We start from the raw sequence: 16606 nt of genomic DNA, 5'->3' as shown, positions 1-16606 counted from the left end.
ACCATCTTAGAAGTGGTCCTAGAGCTTAGAGAAGATGGTGACAGAAATTATCACTATTTTACAGCCACACCTTCTAAATGATGGTTTCATTTTTCAATAGTGTCTCTGGAGAATGGTTCGACTATTGCCTGATACCATCAACAGCATTAACCTGGACAGAATTCTTCTGGATATACACATTTTCATGAAGGTCTTCCCCAAAGAGAAACTGAAGCAATGCAAAAGTGAATTTCCCATAAGGACCCTAAAGACCCTGCTACACACGTTATGCAAATTAAAAGGGCCCAAGGTGAGCCAGAATAGCAACCGGTCCCTGAGCAAGCGTGAGAGAACATCATGGACATGGCATTACTACCATTTGAATGTGCATATGTCTCCCTCAGATCCTAGACCACCTAACAATGATTGACAACAAGAACGAGTCTGAGCTGGAGGCCCATCTCTGCCGGATGATGAAGCACAGTATGGACCAGACTGGGAGTAAATCTGATAAGGAAACAGAAAAGGGAGCATCTCGAATAGTGAGTGTCGTGACTTGGAAGACTGAGAGGGAAATGAGGTTGTACGGGAAGTGATCTGTCTAAGGTATAAGCCAACTGGAGCCTGTCTTTCTTTGGGCCTAAAGTAAAGGTTCAAGGACCAGTATAATCAGTCTCCTGCCATAGTGCTGTAACCATTTCTACCTTGAAATTTTTTAATATAAACTATTATAACCATGTGCTTCTTGGTCCCCAAGGAAAGTTTCTGTGTATGTGCCTAAGGCATTGGTCACCAGATAAATCCACTATGAGTTCTGTTTAATTGGGAAGGAATGGGCTGGGTCTTTCTTCATCAAGTGTAGTTAAAAACCTGAGACTGGAGGCATTCAGTAACCATAGTGTTAGTGTTTCCACTGCAGACACTGCAGTGTTTTGTGCTTCAGTAATCTGCAGGAACATATGATAAGGTCCAGGTTCTGAGATATTTTCAGTTCCTATTCTGCTGCTGGTTCCTAATTAATAATCAAGTCTAAACAGTCCTTCCTTGTGTCTTTTCAACTTTTCAGGATGAAAAATCATCAAAGGCCAAAGTGAATGATTTCTTAGCTGAGATTTTTAAGAAGATTGGCTCTAAAGAGAACACTAAAGAGGTGAGAGGGGAAGAGGTAAGCCAAGTTGGGATGTGCTTTGTGCAAAAGGGTCACTAACATCCATCTCCACCCCTTCCTTTTTCTCGTTGACCAGGGCCTAGCAGAACTGTATGAATATAAGAAGAAATATTCAGATGCTGACATTGAACCATTTCTAAAAAATTCCTCACAGTTCTTCCAGAACTATGTTGAGAGAGGCCTTCGGATGATTGAGATGGAAAGGGAGGGCAAAGGCCATATTCCCACTTCAACAGGTATGGTTTCTTCAGTATTGCTGTTAGCTGCTGTTGAGTCAGCCTCCAATTCATGGCAACCCCATGCGTAATGGAACAAAATACTGCCTGTTCCTGTGCTGTCCCCATGATCGAACCATTGTGATCCATAGGGTTTTCACTGGCTGATTTTTGGAAGTAGAGTGTCAGGCATTTCTTCCTATTCTGTCTTAGTTTGGAAGCTCCGCTGAAACCTGTTCAGCATCATAGCAACACACAAGCATGACAGGTGGTGGCTGCATATGAGGTGCATTGGTTGGGAATCGAACCTGGATCTCCAGCATGATAGGCAAGAATTCTAGCACTGAATCACCAATGCCCTCATCTACTAGCTCCAGGAATATGCTCAAAATAGCTTCCAGCTGAGGAACCTGAAGTTTTTATTAAATTCATATCCATCAACCTCGATGTCAAGGTCACCAGTGATCTTCACATTGCTGCATGCTGTGGTCAATTTTCAGTGACCTTAATTAACTGATTGTCAGTATTGGACAGTGGTGATCATTCCCTGACTTTCAGATGATTTCTTCGCTTGGCTTTCCTATCTCCTCACTTTCTCCACACTACCTTGGTTTAACGCCTACCTTACTGGCTGTTCCCTTTTGGCCTCTGTCTTAGTTTTCTAGTGCTGCTATAACAGAAATATCACAAATGTGTGACTTTAACAAACAGAAATTTATTTTCTCACAGTTAAGAGGGGTAGGAGTCCAAATTCAGGGTATCTTCTCTAGGGGAAAATATTTTCTCAGCTTCTGTGACGTTCTTCTCAGCATTCCTTGGCAGTCTCCATGTGGCACCTATCTTTTTCCCCATTTGTGCTTGCTTGCTTCTGTGCCTAATCTGCTCCTTTTATATCTCAGCAGTGATTGCCTTAAGACACACCCTGCACTGGTATGGCCTCATTAACATAACAAAGAAAACTCTGTTCCCAAGTGGGAGTACATCTATGGTATAGGGATTAGGATTCCAACACATTTTTCCAACACATTTTTGTGGGATGAAATTCACCGTAACAGTCTCTTTGGCTGATTCTTACTCTCCTTGACCTCGTAATATTGGTGTCCCCCAGGGTTCAGTCCATGATTGTCTCTTTTCTCTTACTCTCACACCTTTAATGAACTCATCTACTCTCATCATTTTAAATGACATTTACATGCCCATGGGAACCAATTTTTTTTTATCTCCAGCTCAGACCTCTCTTCCTGATCTCCAGACTGATATATCCTGCATGACATTTCCACTTGGGTTTCTAGTTGTGGTGGTGGTGGTTAGTTGCCTTTAAGTTGATTGTGACTCATGAAGACCCTATAGGTTTCCTTGGCTTTAATCTTTACGGGAACAGATTGCCAGGTCTTTTCTTCTGCAGAGCAGCTGGTAGGTTCAAACTGCTGACCTTTCGGTTAATAGACTAGTGCTTAACCGTTACACCACCAGGGCTCCTTTGGGTTTCTAGTAGACATCATGAATTTAACATGTCAAAAGCTAAACTCCTAATCTCTGCTGCCCCCCCCGCTCCCCCCCAAAAAAAAGCCCTGCTCCGTTTGCATTCTTCTCCATCTTGCTTGATGGCAACTTTGTCCTTCTAGTTTGCACATACCCAAAACTTTTGAGTCTTCTCTTCCTCTCTGTCAGGAAATCCTTTTGGCTGTACCTGCAGACTATGTAGAATCCACCCATACTTATCACCTTCACTGCTGCCACCGTGGTCTGAGACATCATCTCGCCTTGGATTATGGCACTATCCTCCCATCTGATCTCTGTGTTTACACCCTTGCCACTCTATATTCATTTCTCCACATAGCATCAAAACAACTCTTCTCAAAAATTTTCCAAGGACTCCCCCTTTCACTTAGCGAAAGCAAAGGACATGTGAGGTCTGTCTTAGTTATCTAGTGCTGCTATAACAGAAATACCACAAGTGGATGGCTTTAACAAAGAGAAATTTATTCTCTCACAGTTTAGGATGCTAGAAGTCCAAATTCAGGGTGCCAGCCTAGGGGAAGGCTTTCTGTCTGTGTCGGCTCTGGAGGAAGGTCCTTGTCATTAATCTTCCCCAGTTAAGGAGCTTCTCAGTGCAGGGACCCCAGGTCCAAAAGACGCACTATTCTTTTTTATATTTTTATGTTTTTACTCTTTTATATCTCAAGAGATTGACTTAAAACACAATCTAATCTTGTAGATTGAGTTCTGCCTCATTATCATAACTGCCTCTAATCCTGCCTCATTAACATCAAAGAGGTAGGATTTACAACACATAGGAAAATCACATCAGATAACAAAATGAAGAACAGTCACACAGTACTGGGAATCATGGCCTAGCCAAGTTGATAACACACTTTTGGGGGATACAATTCAATCCATAACAAAGTCCTACATTATATGGCCTCCTGATACCTCTGTGATCTCATCTCCTGCTACTCTCCTGACTCTCTTTCCACTCCAGCCCCCACTGCCTCCTGGCTCTTCCTGGAACACACTAAACATGTACCTTCTCAGGGCCTTTGCAATGGCTGTTTCTTACGTGGAGATTGCTCTTCCTCAAGAGTTTGTGGCTAGCTCCCTTCTCTCCATCACATCTTTGTTCTAGATATCACCATCTCAATGAGTCCGTATTTAAAACTTGCAACCTACTTCCCACTCCTGATAGCATTTATCACCTCTAACATACCATATAATGTATTAATGTACTACTTACTAGGTTAATTGTTTGGTGTCTGTTTCTCTGCTAGAGTTTAAAATCCATATGGGCAAGGAGTTTTTATCTGTTTTGTTGCTTGGTGCAAATGGACATTAAGTAGGCATTTGCTGAGTGATACAAATAAGTGCTTATCCTAAAATTAAGCTGAAATGTTAACTGTCACCACAGTGAAAAGCCAGTATCTGAGAATTACTGCCCAGGGGATCTAGAGACTAAAGGAAGACCGTAGGAGGTTTCAGTGACAGAAAATACCTGTCAGTTTTAAACCAAAAATGAAGACCCAGCTGTAAAAGTCCCCTCTCATCAGTGCAGACTGGAGCTCTCACATGTTCTCTCTCAGCATGGATCTGCCAGTCTGAAGCTGCAGTTCAATCGTGTTCTCTTAAATCATCTCTTTGTTTCCGTTTGACCCCTTAAGTTACTCTTATCCAAGACCTTTTTCTTGAAGTGTGGCGAGCAGAATGTCAAATAGTATGCCAAGTATAGACATATCAGAGTTTGGTTGATCAGGGTGGGGCCTCTTTTTCTCATTTCCAAAGTCCTTTCTGGTGATATCCAACATTTGATTGATATTTTTGGCCTAAAAATCACATTTACAGCACAAACATGTGATCCCACTAATTAATGAATTGGTTTCATGCCTTGGAAAGTATCCAGACATCTCTTATTGCTGGTTCTTCATTTTTTCACCTTCAGAGTGTTCTCCTCATCTTTACATTAAAAGATTACTCTTTCCCTGTTGTTGTTAGGTGCTGTCGAGTCAGTTCTGACTTATAGCAACAAAACAAAACACTGCCTGGTCCTGCAGCATCCTCACAGTCATTGCTACGTTTGAGCCCATTGTTGCAGCCTCTGTGTCAGTCCATCTCCTTGAGGGTCTTCCTTTCACTGACCCTCTACTAAGCGTGATGTCCTTCTCCAGGGGCTGGTCCCTCCTGATAACATGTCCAAAGCATGTGAAATGAAGTCTCGCCATCCTTGCTTCCAAGGAGCGTTCTGGCCGTACTTCTTCTAAGACAGGTTTGTTCACTCTTCTAGCAGTCCATGGTATGTTCAGTATTCTTCATCAGCACCATAATTCAAATGCATCAGTTCTTCTTCGATCTTCCTTATTCACTGTCCAGCTTTCACATGCATGTGAGGCGATTGAAAACACCATGGCTTAGGTCAGGCGCAGTTTCGTCCTCAGAGTGACATCTTTGCTTTTCAACACTTGAAAGAGGTCTTTTGCAGCAGATTTGCCCAATGAAATACATCATTTGATACCTTGACTGCTGCTGCCATGGGCGTTGACTATGGATCCAAGTAAAATGAAATCCTTGACAACTTTTGTCTTTTCTCCATTTATCATGATGTTGCTTATTGGTCCAGTTGTGAGGATTTTTATTTTATTTATGTTAAGGTGTAATCCATACTGAAGGCTATAGTTTTTGATCCTTTTTCCCTAGAGTAACCTATTTTACTTTCCTGTTTACCGTAAGGGAGTTTTTCCTCCCAGTACCTTGTCTTTTTAGCCTCTGTCACACGTTTTCATTAATTTCTAATTAGGTATTTTAAATTCCTACAATTTGTGGCTATTCCTTTTCTGAAATTTAGGTACATTAAATTTAGGCATGCTTTTTTTTGTTTTGGTTTGGTTTCTGGTTTTTGCCTGTCCTGCCAGTCTATTGCTCTTGGTATGGGGGCGTTGCAGATGTTGCAGTTCTTTTCCCCTCTAATGTTTTGGGCACCTCAGCTTTCCTTCACTTCCTCTTAAATGTACCATAGCAGTTAGCTCCTTGCTGTCCTTCACAGGTTTCACTAAGAGCTTTCCTCTGTGTGTCACCTGGTCCGAACCTAGACTAATTCTTCCAGACGCTTAAGGTCCTCACATTCTTCAGTTGGGAAATTACATGCATAGCTTCGGTTATTTGAATCGCCCAAGTCAGAGGGCTGAGACCTGGGATTATGGAAAACAACCTCCTGTATAACCCAGGATGTAGACAGATGGCCCAGGTTACTTTTGCCCTTCTGTGTCAGTTCTTGAAGTTCCCACTAAGCTTACTGTGTACATTTCAAAGCACCCTTTACTATCAACCCCAGGTGGATTCTTGTGGATTATTTAGTTTTCAAGTACAGTGGAGATGTTCAAGCCCCAGGAAGTTCATAATTGTTCCCTTTGGTGGCAGATGAACCAGCAGCGTAGAAGTGGGGAGTGTATGTATCTGAACATTCCTTCTGCATTTTCCTCTCTAGGCATCTCTCCCCAGATAGAGGTCACCTGTGTCCCCACTCCCACAAGCACAGTGTCCTCCATAGGTAACACAAACGGAGAAGAGGTAGGACCATCCGTCTACTTGGAAAGGCTAAAAATCCTCCGACAGCGATGTGGTCTCGACAATACAAAGGTACTGCTCCTTTCTTCTGTGTGGGCCTGGGAGGGCAGTGACAAGGCAGGTCAGGCGCGCTGGCCCGCAGAGAGGTGGCTCAGTCTTGGTATATGTTGTTCTGGAGCTGCTTCTTGACCTGCTTAATGTCTCTTCTTCTCTCAATAGCAAGATGACCGACCTCCGTTGACCTCTTTGCTCTCCAAACCAGCAGTTCCTACCGTCGTCTCCTCCACAGACATGCTCCACAGCAAACTCTCTCAGCTCCGGGAGTCACGGGAGCAGCACCAGCATTCAGACCTGGATTCTAACCAGACTCACTCTTCAGGAGCCATGACCACATCTTCCTCCTGCACAGCAAACATTGATGACTTGAAAAAGAGACTGGAAAGAATAAAGAGCAGTCGCAAATGAAGCTGCCCCATTCCCCTGGCAGCCTGCAGCTTTAGTGTACTAAACTAGAAGTCCTCATAGTTTAAAGTGGCCTCGGCAGGCCTAGTGTACACAAACAGGTTGTATGTATCATACTGTGGATCTGGGGGAGGAGTTGTTGTGGCACAAGCATTTGTACATACTCGGCTTCTCTCCGTCAGCATCCTGCCTCTAAAAGACTGTCTGTGTATTAGTTTAGTGTACAGACTTGTAAACAGCTGCTGTCCTCTCAGCTCAGACTAGTTTCCATATCCTTTTTCTTGTGTTTTATTTTTGATTTCTCATTTGTAAAGTTGTCCTAATCTTTCCTAGCTTTTAACTATTAGAAACTCTTTAATAGTTTTCCTTTGAGTTTGTGAGTTCTTCTCCCTGTAGCCCTGAAGGGTCGCTGTATTCTGTATGAATGCATGGCATGATACAACTAATTTTAAGAGTCTTCTGTAAATAAAGTTTGCATTAACTATACTTGTTTTCCAAAATGTCCCGTATCTTGGAGTGTTGAGGCAGCTCTTTCTGTCACCCTTTCTTGGAACAAGCTGGGTATTCAGCCAGCTATAGAAAGGTTTGTCACTGCTTAAGGAGCATCACCTTTTCCTGGCTCACACACTTGGAGCCACCTTTTTGGAATAAGAGAAACCCACCTCTCCAGCTTTTTCCCAGCTCCTAGTGGAGCAGAGAAATCTCATCCTGTTTTGAGGTTTTGTCATGACTTCTTCCTGTCATCACCACGGTTCAAGGAGCTCCTAGGCAGCTTTCACTCTCCTGTCCCCGTGCACTTGAGACTGTGCCCAGCAATTGGCTGTGCTTCAGAGGCTCTCGTACTGCAACTCGATTTGGATACATTTGACTAGTGGAGTGTGGGAGAGCTTAGGAGCTTCCTGCTTGATTTTTCTGGGTCTGTTCTGGTACAAACTAACAGTTGCTTCACATGAGAACCAGAAAGTCAACTGAGGCTTCACCTGTGGAATAAATTCCACAGGGCCTCCCTCCACAATCACAGAAACTCCCCAGCACTAAGAGGTTCTGGATTCAGGTGGGAGACTTTTTGGATAATCATAAAGTTCAAAGGAACTTTTCTAGCCCACCTTTTACACAACCGATGGTCAAGAAATGAAAGGCTGACGGAAAACAAATACCAGGCATCATTTTCAGGTGGCCCCTATGCTGCCTGAAGTTAAATTGACTCTCTCCCTTATAGTGGGAACATGGTACTGGGTATGTGTTTACTGAAGGGAAGATAGAGTTCAGTGCTTTAGTTGAAGGACATATTAGAAAGAGTGGCTGTGTGTGGCTCTGAAATTAACACAGCTAATTTGAAAAATTCCAGCTCTGACAGCTGTGTTAGAGGGAAGGATTCTTGTGAGAATGAGTGTCCTTGTTTAAAAAGCAGATTCTGGGTATTACAACTTATTCTTCAGCCCTTCCCCCTTGCTCTGGTAAAAGCTCTGGACCACCAAGGTCCTGCAAGTTCACTGAATTTTCAGTTTTTACCCTGCTTTCTAGTCAACCAGAACCAAAAAATGAGGGCAGGAACAAACTCCTAATTCTCTATTTCCTGCTGTATTAAAAAATGAGAAGGAAAATAAAAGGTAGGGGGCAAGGTTACCTACCAGTCTTAGGTCCCTTCCCCCTTTAAGCCATGAACGTTGTTGAAGATCCTAGGCCAAGAATGGTAACCTCATGGCATCCATGCTCACTCCCCCGTCCCATACCGAAGGCATTCAGTCTTCACCCCTTCCCTCTGAGCTCAAAGATGAGACTTCTCAACACAGAACTCCAAATAGTAATTATCAGTTGATCAGCATTTCACACAAGTTGAAACCATCAAACCTGTTGTAGGCTATGGTGTCTAGTTCCACCTGAGTCATAAATGCCTTTAATGGGCAGAGCTACATTTGTTGAATTGAGAACTATAGTTCTAGGGCAATAGTGGATAGGAGCCATGCGCCACACCTGACCAGTGACCTCTGACAACAGTAACCATGGAGAATGTGCTCTGCAAGGGTTATCTGTATAGTTTTATGATTCTTAAAGCTTTTAGATTTGTCTAAACCCTTTGTGAATCCACTTAACATAGCTGGTAGATCCCACTTCTTGGAAAAACAAATTGCTCAAGTTTGACAACTGCTATGTGAGTAGGAATTCTGAGCAACGACAACCCTAACCATCTGCTACTTGCAGGGGCCAGAGGAGGGAAGCAGTAAGTAGCAGAGGAACTTTCGACATGCCAGGGAGTAGTGACAGTAAAAGCAGCAGTGGCTTATGGACAGCTTACCAGGTACTAGGCATTGTGCTAAGTATTTATGTAAATTATCTCATTTAACCCACACAGCCTTATAAGGTAAGTAGCGTCATTATATACACCTTATATATAAGGAAACTAAGGCTCAGGAAGATAAGGTGACTTGACTATGGTTATCCATTAAGGTTGGAATCAGAATATGAACCCAGGCAATCTGATGCTAGGGCCCATGCTCCTAACTACTATATCCCACAATATTCTAAGATGAAGGCTTTTAAAATACTAAGACTTTTTGGGGCATAAACTTGACATCATCGTAATGACATAAGGAAGGATGTAGGGATTTACTAGAAAAATTTAAGGTAAAGAAAAAGATGTATCTACCCACCCCTCACTATAGCTGTCTTCTGCCTCTTCTCTGGTCCTAGGACAAGTGCCTTAAAGCAGAGCCACTAAAAAAGCACAGGCCTCAGCATCTCGTGACTACATTTCAAGTCCTAGATTTGCCCCTTCTTAGCTGTGTGACCTTCGGCAAAGTACTTCTTCAAACCTCAGTTTACTCACCTACCTCTTGAGAGGATAGTACCTACCCCTTGTGATGATTAAATGAGATAAAGCCCCAAGTCAAATATTTTAGGTGCTCACAAATTCAAGCTACCTACTACCCTCTCACCTGGCCCTGTCCTGGAGGTGGTGGGTTCTTTAAGTCCTTTTTACCCAGCATTACTGCAGGATCTTCCTGAGCCCAGTGCAGGGAGCTGCCCATGAACATCACCAGGAGCACTGAGGCTCATTGAGAGAGTCACTTTTATTGAGAACTATAGTTTCAGAAACAAACCACAAAAATAATTCTTTCACTGGATTGGTTTCTGTGATTTTGCAGTCAGGAGCCCAGAACATGAGTGGCCCCCTAACCTCCGAACTGATCAACGATCTTCTGTATCCACTTCTTCAGGCGGAACACATGTGTGTAGAAGCCATATTTCCCATCCCGGTCACAGCCTTCACCCCATGAGACGATGCCCATTTGATACCAGCGGTTGTTAAAGGGGCTCTGAGGCAGAAAGATGGGGTTTCCAACAGTCAAGTCCAAGGTGGCCTCCATACTACCCTGCCAGGCAGCTATTTACAAAAACGGGTCCCTCCTCACCCAACCCACCTCTAAAGATCTACCCGCCAGTCCCTGGTCTTTAGAGAAACTTACCTTCATGACAAAGGGTCCCCCACTGTCGCCTTCACAAGCATCCCCTCGTCGCCCTTCATTGGGTTTAAAACCTTGAGAGAGAACAGAAGTAGTCAGGAACATAACTCACACTCCAGAAACACAGCTGGTGAGTGTGAGTGAAAAGGACAGGGCATAAGAATTGCAGGGGGTGGGGGGTTCCTCTCTGAGTATACCTTTTTTTTCCCCAACAGTTCTGACTTTTAGAACCCTCAATGTTTTACATAGTCCAAAAACAAAAACAAGGATTGGGGTCGGGGGGAGACACTGTTGAGTACAAACAGAAACAAATGAACCTAACTGCATTTTAAATAGAATAAAAATAACCACAGGGAAGGGGGGTAGGGAAAGAACTAAAATAATTTCTGAATGCAGTATTTTGACTTTGTAACCCTCAGGCTAAAAACAAAAACAACTGTAAAGAAATGCTGAATTCTAGTTAATAGAGCTGTTTTTCATAGTAGTATAGGTGAGCGATTCTGAAACTCATTGATCAAATCAGTAAACATAATATGGGTAATGGGGGTTACGCTTCCCTCTGTCAACAGAGGGAGTCACAGATATGGAAAGGGAGAAATTAACCCTGTGGTGTTGGATTAGAATTGTTCATCAATATGAACACATGACTTTTAGTAGATGACAGATGGATAGAAAAACGCATACAGATATAGATGTATGCATAATACACATATTTCCTGCTTCTGTCCACTGAGAGGGCCTAAAAGCTATGACACTCCAGTAGCAATGTGCATACCTAGCACCCAGATTTTCGTTTCTAAATACCATTCTCCACTAGAAGTGTTTCCTGGGGAAATGGCTGATTCCAAGACAGCAGTTAGGAAAATAGGGTGAAACTGGAACATCTTGCTGTGCCAGAAAATAAAGTACTCAAAGAATGATGGGGACATACCTAAAAGTTACAAAAGCCAGCTTGAAGGGACTCCCACTGGCCAAATCTGGGATAATTTGAGCATCAAAATAAATAATACCCATTGCCATCGAGTGGATTCCAACTCATAGCAACCCTATAGGGCAGAGTAAAACTGCCCCACAGGTTTTCCACGGAGCAGCTGGTGGATTCGAACTGCTGACCTTTTTTATTTTGGTTAGCAGCCGAACTCTTAACCCACTGCTCCACCAGGGCTCCAAATTAAGTAACAATAGGAACAAATATTATATCCTTAGAGGGAGAAAAACCTGGCAATCTGCTTCCATAAAGATTACAGCCTAGGAAACCCTATGGGGCAGTTCTACTCTTTCACATGGGGTCGCTATGAATCAGAATCGACACAACAGCACCCAGCAACAACACATACATACACACACATACACAAATACGTTATATATACATATGTGTGTGTGTATATATTACATACACATACATACTTATATACAAAGAAATGGAATCTGGATGAAGGTACACAGAAATTCTTTTCAACTTTTCTGTAAGTCTGAAATTACACTAATTATACTGCATAAATAATGTAATTAATACATAATAACATAATTATTTACACTTGCCCTAAACCCTCTGATAGCTTCCCATCTCACTCAGAATAAAAGGCAAAGCCCTTCAAGGCCCTAAACAAAGCACCCATCCTCTGCCCAGCATCCTCTGCCCGCCTACCTCTCTCGCCTCACCTACAGTTGCCTCTCCTGTGTTTACTGCACTCCGGCTACACTGGCCTCCCTGCTGTTCCTCAGACACACCACGTGTGCTCCCACCTCAGGGCCTTTGCCCCTGCTGTCCCCTCAGCCTGTAATGCACCTCCCCCAGGCATGCCCAGCTCACTCCTTCACTTCTTTCAGTCTCTACTCAGACATCTCCTTCTTAGAGAGGTCTTCTGGGACCACTCTGTTTAGAAGATCACCCCGGCCCCCATCACACTCTTAACATGGCTCAGTCCCCCCACCTCGGAGTTCCTGCTGCTCCCTCCTGCCCAGCCACTCCCTTACTCTGCTTCATTTTTCTCATAGCACTTCTCTGGGCCTCAAGGTCTAGATCTGTTTATTAACATTCTCTCCTTCTAGGAAGGAAGCTCTTTGAGGACACAGACATTGTCTGTTTGAATCCCTGTTGTATACTCAGTGTCTAGAATAGTGCCTGGGTCATGGTAAGCATTCAATAAATGTTTGCTGAATGATTGAATGAATGAATGGCTTTTGCCTTCATCCCCACTCCCATGGCCTCCTCCTGCCATCTGAGCTCACATATATTAAACACTTAATTGGTGGCTAGCAGCATGCCAAAAACTACCTCTTTGAACCCTCACACAATCTTCTGGGATAGAGACTTTTATCTCCATTTTATAGAGAAAGAAACTGAGCTTCCAAGAGGTTAAGCAACTTGCCCAAAGCCATATGGCTTGTAAGTATCCGGAGCCAGGGCCTGAACCCAGGTCTGTGCTCTTAACATGGCTGTCTCCCCACCCCTGAGTCCCTTGTGCTCCCTTCTGCCCAGCCACTCCCAGGGGACTTGCCAGCACAGAACATGTTGTCCGTGATGCGGATGCGGGTGGAGGCCTTGCAGACCGGCCTCTCCACGATGGGCAGGTTCACCACCTGCAGGATACTGGGCTGCACCTCGCCAATGCTGGCCTTCCATGTCTCCTTCAGGTTGCCCCAGCCAGTCACCCGCCCTTTGTATCCAGCCTGGAGCAAGCTTTGGGGAAGGGAGAAGAGAAGGGCCTAGTGAGACCCAACCCCTCCAGGAGCTTCCTTGCTTAGAGACCTGAATCCAAAACTCCAAGGCAGGAAAGAACTTTAGGGTTTACTCCCCCATCCATTTAAGCAAGAAACTGAGATCAGAAAAGGAAAGAAACTTCTGCAGACTACAGAGTGGCAGATTCAGGCTCAGAACTCAGCCCCGTAGCTAATGGCCCTCCAGCTGCCCCACCTCGCTGCTGTCTCCCTGTCGGGCAGGCACACAGTGTGAATGTAGTCAGTGAAGGTGATGGGCTTCTTGAGCTTCAGCAGGGCGATGTCTCGATCCAGATTCTCCCTCCAGTTGTACCTGGGGTGGATGTAGATCTTCTCCAGCACGGAGATCCTCTCAGTGTACCGCTCATACCTGCACAGAGCCCAACAGAGAAAGGGAGAAGCTATAGGCCCACCCAGTGAGGGACAGCTGGCTCCCTAAGGAAACTGCCTGCTCTCAGGGCCTGGGAGTCAGGGTGACCAGCAGGTCACCAGTGAGAGGGCTGTCTCCAGCCTCCCTGGCACCGAAGGTCTTCTCCTTGGCAGCTTCTTTCTGGCCTGAAGCTGCACAGGGCTTTCCAGTCAGAGAGCCCAGGCAGACAGGGGCAGGGGCACAAGCCACATGCCCTGGCCCAAGCACCCTCTACTCGGAGACTTCCACCAAGGCCGTGTCCTTGTGTCTGGAAGGAATCTGGGGGCAGACCAGGACTTCACTGAGCAAAGTCTTCGTTTCTGTCCCCAGCTCCAAGTCTCAGTCAGGATGTGGCTAAATGGACTTCCCAGCAGGACTGGGAATGTCATATTGTGGAGGATGTACAGACATAGCCTGGACACCCCAGAGCCACCAGAACTCTTCACCGTCACTCTGAAGGACTCAACCCCTGGCAGACACCCAGGGACCCTGGTTCTGTACGTGGTGCGGAAGTGCTTCCCAAGGCGCACAACAAGGTCTTTCTCGGTGAAGTTCTTATCCCAGGGCGGGTACAGCAGGCAGTGGGCTGCAGTGAGGATCCAGCGGTCACTGATAAGGCTGGCCCCACACAGCAGCTCCTGGGGGCTCTTCCGGAAAAGCATCACCTGCCTGGGAGGGGGAGCAGGAAGTATTAAGAGCTGGGGGCTGCCTCCACCAGCCCTAGAAGTAGAAAGTCCCAGGTTTAAGAACTAACTGGGTTAGTTAGGTAGGACCCCAGATGGAACCAGTCAGCTGGGCAGACTGCCCTTGGCAACTGAAGCATCATGGGATGCTGAAGAGCTGCCTCTTGCTTTTGCACCCCCTCTCCAGCTTCTTCCAGTCCAGAGTTTGCAAAGTTTAGCACAGCTCTGGAGTCAGAATAACTGGATTCAAGTCCTGATTTTGCAACACATCAGCAGTGTGACTAAGAAAGTCGCATAAGTGCTCTGAGCCTCAGCTGCGCCATCTGCAGAATGAGAGAAGGAATACACCCAATCTTGTAGGGTTGCCGTGAGGATTAGCCCAGATGATGGATGCTCGGCTTCAGTCTCCGTGAAGCTGGGCTTGCGAGAGGAGGGAGGCCTCCCCAAGGGCTGCGGGGAGTGAGGGGGAAAGCAGCACGCCCCAGCAGAGTGCATGGGAAGCAAGGGCCCGGGACGCACCAGGGCGCAACGCCTTGCTCCGCATCCCAACCCTCCACGATGCGCCCATCGATGTAGGAATCCAGCAGCTCCTTTTCCTTCTTGTCCTCCAGCGACTTCTTCTCAAACAGAGGCCGCAGCCCACAGTCTGCAGAGCGAGCGGGCCGTGAGGGCTGGAACAGCCTCCAACCCTGCAGCCCCACAGCCCGGAGGTCCCGCGGACCGCCTCCCGCCGCCGCCTCACCTGCCTCCCCGGCGCCAAAGGTCTTTTCGTTGAAAAAGCTCTGGAACTTCCCAGTGGATGTGCGCCCTTGGATGGCCGCGTCCGAGTCCTCGCCCAGCCCGTCTCCCACCTCCTCCTCCACCGGATCGTCTGTAGGGACCCAGACACCGCTGGGGCTGGGCCGGGCCATTCCTCACCCAACTCCTCCCTCTTCCCAAGCCCCTTGCCGGCTTTGGGGGCCATTTGGTGTAGAGGTTAAGAGCTCAGGCGGACCTCAGTTTCCAGGTAACTGAACCTCCAGAGCCTTCAGTTTACTCATCAGTAAAATGGGCGTATAGCCTACCTCACTCGGCCACCATAGGATTTAATGAACGCACTCATATGCGCACGTGGAAAGCCTTAGACAAGTGGAAATGACCAGTTCTTTTGTTATTCCCTCCTGGCCTTGTCCTCCGCATCTCAGGACCCCCGCCCTGCCCACTCACCGCAGTAGTTGAGGTCGCAGTACTCAAAGTCACCAGGCTGCCCGGCCACATAGCACCATGCACCCTCCTCATCCCCGTCTGGATTCCGGCAGAAGTTCTCCACCAGCGGCACTGCCTTGCTGAAGTCCTGGTCCTTGCTCAGGGCCTTGGCCTGACTGCTGGACCAGGCTAGGCAGGCGGAGCCGTGTGTGGTCACCGCCAGGTGACCCTGGTACTGCCGGCCACGATCGGGGACACACATCTCCAATGAAGTTGAGGGCTTCACCCTGGAGCCTCCAGTGCCTTGGGTCGGTGCCACAGTGAAACCCTTCTGGCCTGGTGGGGGAGAAGGCAGGGGAGTAGAGTAGATGGGATCCCAGATGGAACTGGCAGACAAAGATTCGAATCCCTGCCTTGCTGCTTTCTACCTGTATGACCCCGGGTAACTTAACCTCTCTGAGCTTCAGTGGCTTGCTTATAAAAAGGATTACTAATGGGCTTCTCGGGAGAAAGACCAAGCGATCTGCTCCTGTAAAGATTACAGCCAAGAAAACCCTATGGGAGAGTTCTACTTTGTCACATGGGGTCACTATGAGTCAAAAATGACTCAGTGACACCTAACAACAATAATGCCATCCCTGGGTGGTGCAAATGGTTGATGTGCTCAGCTGCTAACCAAAGATTGAAGTTCCAGTCCACCCAGAAGTGCCTTGGTGATCCACTTCTGAAAAAGCAACCACTGAAAGCCCTGTGCGGAGCACAGTTCTGCTCTGATGTACATGGTGCCACCATGAGTCAGAGTCAACTCGATAGCAACTGGTTTGGTAATTTCATCCTTGCAGGGTTGTTGAGAGGACTAAACAGAATATACGGCATGAGCATTAAAGTGTCTGACCTGTAATAAGCCAGAATAGAAATCAGGTTTCTCCTCCTGGGCCATCTTGAATCTATTGGCAGTGACGGCCTAAAGTTCTGGGTTAGGAAAAGATTCTATGTTTATACAGGGGCACAGAAGAAAGATAGCTGGGATTGACTGAGGATGTCTACATGGGCAGTATGTCAATTTCAGCATACCTGCAACATACATATCATCCTGGGGGAGGAGGAAGGGCTTGGGAACTGGTAGTCAGTTTTGTTATGATGATTGATGACTATAAAACCAGTCCCACCAAGGTTGAGTAAGGATAGTGTTGATGTGTTGTGAGGTTGTTAACCATTGTCATAGGGCAACATGTGTACTAACTGTTAAATGAGAAACTATTTTGTTC

At 46.0% G+C, this 16606-nt stretch overlaps 2 protein-coding genes across 2 annotated transcripts in view; one reads left to right on the top strand and one right to left on the bottom strand.

Annotated features, from left to right (window-relative positions):
• The window catches only part of CKAP5 (cytoskeleton associated protein 5), a 93705-nt gene extending 86339 nt beyond the window's left edge, over positions 1-7366 (top strand). Inside the window, exons 39-44 of the mRNA XM_004387677.1 lie at positions 101-289; positions 384-521; positions 1046-1129; positions 1224-1383; positions 6335-6486; positions 6634-7366. Of these exons, the coding sequence (XP_004387734.1) occupies positions 101-289; positions 384-521; positions 1046-1129; positions 1224-1383; positions 6335-6486; positions 6634-6879 (969 nt within the window). The 3' untranslated portion in view covers positions 6880-7366. The remainder of the gene's footprint in view (positions 1-100; positions 290-383; positions 522-1045; positions 1130-1223; positions 1384-6334; positions 6487-6633) is intronic.
• Positions 7367-10049: 2683 nt separating this feature from the next.
• The window catches only part of F2 (coagulation factor II, thrombin), an 11725-nt gene continuing 5168 nt past the window's right edge, over positions 10050-16606 (bottom strand). Inside the window, exons 7-14 of the mRNA XM_004387676.1 lie at positions 15360-15674; positions 14896-15024; positions 14673-14799; positions 13972-14139; positions 13258-13431; positions 12842-13023; positions 10344-10414; positions 10050-10193 (exon numbers count right to left, since the gene is read on the bottom strand). Of these exons, the coding sequence (XP_004387733.1) occupies positions 10050-10193; positions 10344-10414; positions 12842-13023; positions 13258-13431; positions 13972-14139; positions 14673-14799; positions 14896-15024; positions 15360-15674 (1310 nt within the window). The remainder of the gene's footprint in view (positions 10194-10343; positions 10415-12841; positions 13024-13257; positions 13432-13971; positions 14140-14672; positions 14800-14895; positions 15025-15359; positions 15675-16606) is intronic.

The sequence above is a fragment of the Trichechus manatus genome, unplaced genomic scaffold, assembly GCF_000243295.1.
Source record: "Trichechus manatus latirostris isolate Lorelei unplaced genomic scaffold, TriManLat1.0 scaffold00191, whole genome shotgun sequence".
NCBI lineage: Eukaryota > Metazoa > Chordata > Mammalia > Sirenia > Trichechidae > Trichechus > Trichechus manatus.
Note: the sequence above shows the minus strand (reverse complement) of the source record. Positions and strands in the feature narration are given on the sequence as shown.